At 39.5% G+C, this 3156-nt stretch overlaps 1 protein-coding gene across 1 annotated transcript; it reads right to left on the reverse strand.

The window, feature by feature from the left end:
- Positions 1-675: 675 nt before the first annotated feature.
- Positions 676-2522, reverse strand: LOC128863822 (piggyBac transposable element-derived protein 4-like). Its single transcript, XM_054103189.1, has one exon. The coding sequence runs from the start codon at positions 2071-2073 to the stop codon at positions 763-765; it is 1311 nt and encodes a 436-aa protein (XP_053959164.1). The 5' UTR covers positions 2074-2522; the 3' UTR covers positions 676-762.
- Between the last annotated feature and the right edge of the window lie 634 nt (positions 2523-3156).

Below are 3156 nucleotides of genomic sequence, written 5' to 3' on the forward strand. Positions count from 1 at the left end.
AGCCGTACCTGCTGCAAATATTATATAAGTACGGGTATATGCATATGTGGCATGTATGCAAATAACTGTTTTGCATATGGCATAGCATGTGCGGTAGTGTGAGTGCCTGTTGTGATGGGTTGCAACTAAATATTTCAATCAATCTCGCACTCGAAATGCACGAAACGGCAATTTCCGTCTATTCGACGATTATTTTGAAACTTTCGCCTTGGACTGTTGGTGTTCAGCAATTAAAGTGGGGTAAAGGGAATGGGAAGGCACAATCAGTCAATTAAAACAACAATCAAATAGTTGCACATTTTACAAGATAATAACTTTTAACTTTTTTAATCCCAAAGCGATTTGATATTTGGTTTAGAAACTCCATAGGGCTCAGTTGGGTTAAACGGGCTAGGCTTGGTAAGAGTTCACTTTTCAGCTCAACCAGACGCTTGATGAAAGAGTCTCGTATAAATCCGAAGCGTATTTGTCGAAGCGCTTTCGCACAGAGGAGTTGGAAGAAGCGCAGTGGATCCGAAAAAATCTTTAAGATGGACACCTTTACTGATGGGTTGAGTCAAGTTAGGCAGGCTACTCTTCAAGAGAGCTTACTCGGTTAGCAGGAAGACACTGTATTCTCTCCGTTTATCATGATGGCGAATGCGGAGGGCTTAGTATTATAATTTTATAAAAAAAAGAAACTAAAAAAAAACAAAACGAATAGCTTTTACTTCTAGCTTATAAAATTAGGAAACATATGAGATCAAAACTTTTACTATATAGTTATTCAGAGTTCTCGTAATCATCTTCAGTTTGAGCGCAATCTTGACACGTGAAAACAGCATGTTCCATACATAAATAGCGATTGCATTTATAACAAGTGTGTTTAGTCTTGCGATCTTTTTTAGTAGGGCATATTTGACATCTCCTGATAGGCTTAGGAACTTTATTTGGAGGTCGTTGTGAGTGTGAGGGTTCATCCACTTGGTCCAGAATTCGTTTGCGAAGCTCTCGGGGTAAATGCTGATTTTCCTTTCTGTTTTGTAAATGTTCTGAAACCAATCCAATACCCAGGTCTCTAAGAAAATTTCGGCGTGACAAATTGCTACTATTATTGGACTTGTAAACTATTATGCTATTTATACCAGCCATGTTCAAAACTGCATAGAAAATCACCATTGGCCAGCGCTTTGTATTTCGCGAAACATCGTAGTTGGTGCACAGCTCATCTACAACATCAACGCCTCCCTTGGTCTGATTATAAAAAATAATCATTTCTGGTTTTTGTGTGCCATTAGTATCAGCAACAACGCTATCATCGTGATGTAATGTTGACATCAACAAAACAACCTTGTTTTTTTTTGGCACATGGGACAATAAAGATTTATCCTTTTGAAATCCAAACACTGTGCTGGGGATCTCTCGGTTACGCGTTTGGAGCATCTGACTTGGAATCTCGGGCTTATTTTTTCGAACAGTGCCTGTGCTTGTCAAACGATGTTCTTTCAATAAGTGTAACATCAACGGATAACTGGTAAACCAGTTATCAAAGGTGACATTGCGATTGGTTTTGGAAATTGGAGCCACAAGTCTGTCCACAACATCATAAGCTTTGTTACTGAGAGCGTAAGGGCCTGTTGGTTGTTTTCCTGGGTAAATTTCAAGATTGATGACGTAAAACGACTTTGCATCAACCAAGGCATATATTTTCAAGCCATATTTGTTTGGCTTATTGGGCATATACTGGCGAAAACTGCAACGGCCTCGAAACGATGGAAGTTGTTCATCTATAGTTGTATACTCAGATGGTGTATAAACAATTTGGCAATTTGCTACGAACTTCTCGAAAAAAGAACGAATGGCAGCCAAATTATCAGTAGCTTTTCTTTCGCTCCGAGTATTCTTATCATCAAACCGTAAACAGTTTTGAATAAATTGAAATCTCTTCAAAGTCATCGTTGTCCTAAAAATCTCAACCCCTGATCCATCACTTATCCACAGATCCTTCAAATTCAGCTTATTTGCTTTGAACTGTCCTGCAAGATACAAGAGACCGATAAAAGCCTTTAATTCTGACGATGACAAGTCTGCCATGATATATTTCTTTACGTGACTATTTTCACAAGCAGTTCTCTTCAGATTTATTTGACTATTTGTATGTAACAATATTTCTTGCAAAATCTCATCAGTAAGAAAGAGTTTCCAACATTCAACAGCTGTCTTTGCATTTTTGCCAATATCTTTTACGCCCTGCCTTTCCCTTATAATGTTTTCTGATCTCGTACGCACGTTAGACCTTTCTGGTACACTAAACCACTTTGTACCATTCTTTCCAGTAAAATATGGTCTGTTATCATTGCTTTCACGTTCTTCAGATCCCTCAGCTTCGTTTTCTTCCTCATTCGGTAATCCTACCTCTTGTTCCGAATCACTTTCAGAGCTTCTTTGGCCAACATTATCAATTTCGAAGTCACTACCAGAATCATCACAAGAATCATCCTGATCAGCTGCTTCGAAAACCCTCAATAATCTTCTTTGGGTTTCTTCGTATGACAGCTGAAAAAAAAAAAATAAAAACTAAAATATAACGAATATAAAACAAAAAGTATTTACTCGAATTTGTAACACGAAGCGTAAGGTGGGTGAAACTTACCCGGCCGCAACTTTGACAACATCTAAACACCTCGCCAGTCGGCGGTCAACTGCGGCATGAAACACAACGAATGCCTACCTCCCCCCGCGCAGCTACTCAGACGCACAACTTATTTTGACGTACGGAATAGAAAATATCAAACGGTTTATTACAGGCTGGGTGAATTTCACCCAACCTTACGCTCGCCGGGTTAAAAAACATCGCGTAATCTGGAAATCGCCAAATCTTGGAAAAGACCCATGAAAGGAGAATCCACACACCATCTTTTCGTCGATTTCAAAGCTGCATTCGACAGTACGAAAAGGAGTTACAGGTATTTTTATGCCACCATGTCTGAATTTGGTATCCCCGCAAAACTAATACGGCTATGCAAGATGACGTTACATAACACCAGTAGCGCCGTCAGAATTGGGAAGGACCCCTTCGAGCCGTTTGATACCAAACGAGGTTTCAGGCAGGGTGACTGTCGGTTGACTTCTTTAACGTGATGTTGGAGAGCATTGTACGAGCCGCAAAACTTAATC

This window comes from Anastrepha ludens, chromosome 5, assembly GCF_028408465.1.
Source record: "Anastrepha ludens isolate Willacy chromosome 5, idAnaLude1.1, whole genome shotgun sequence".
Taxonomy (NCBI): Eukaryota; Metazoa; Arthropoda; class Insecta; order Diptera; family Tephritidae; genus Anastrepha; species Anastrepha ludens.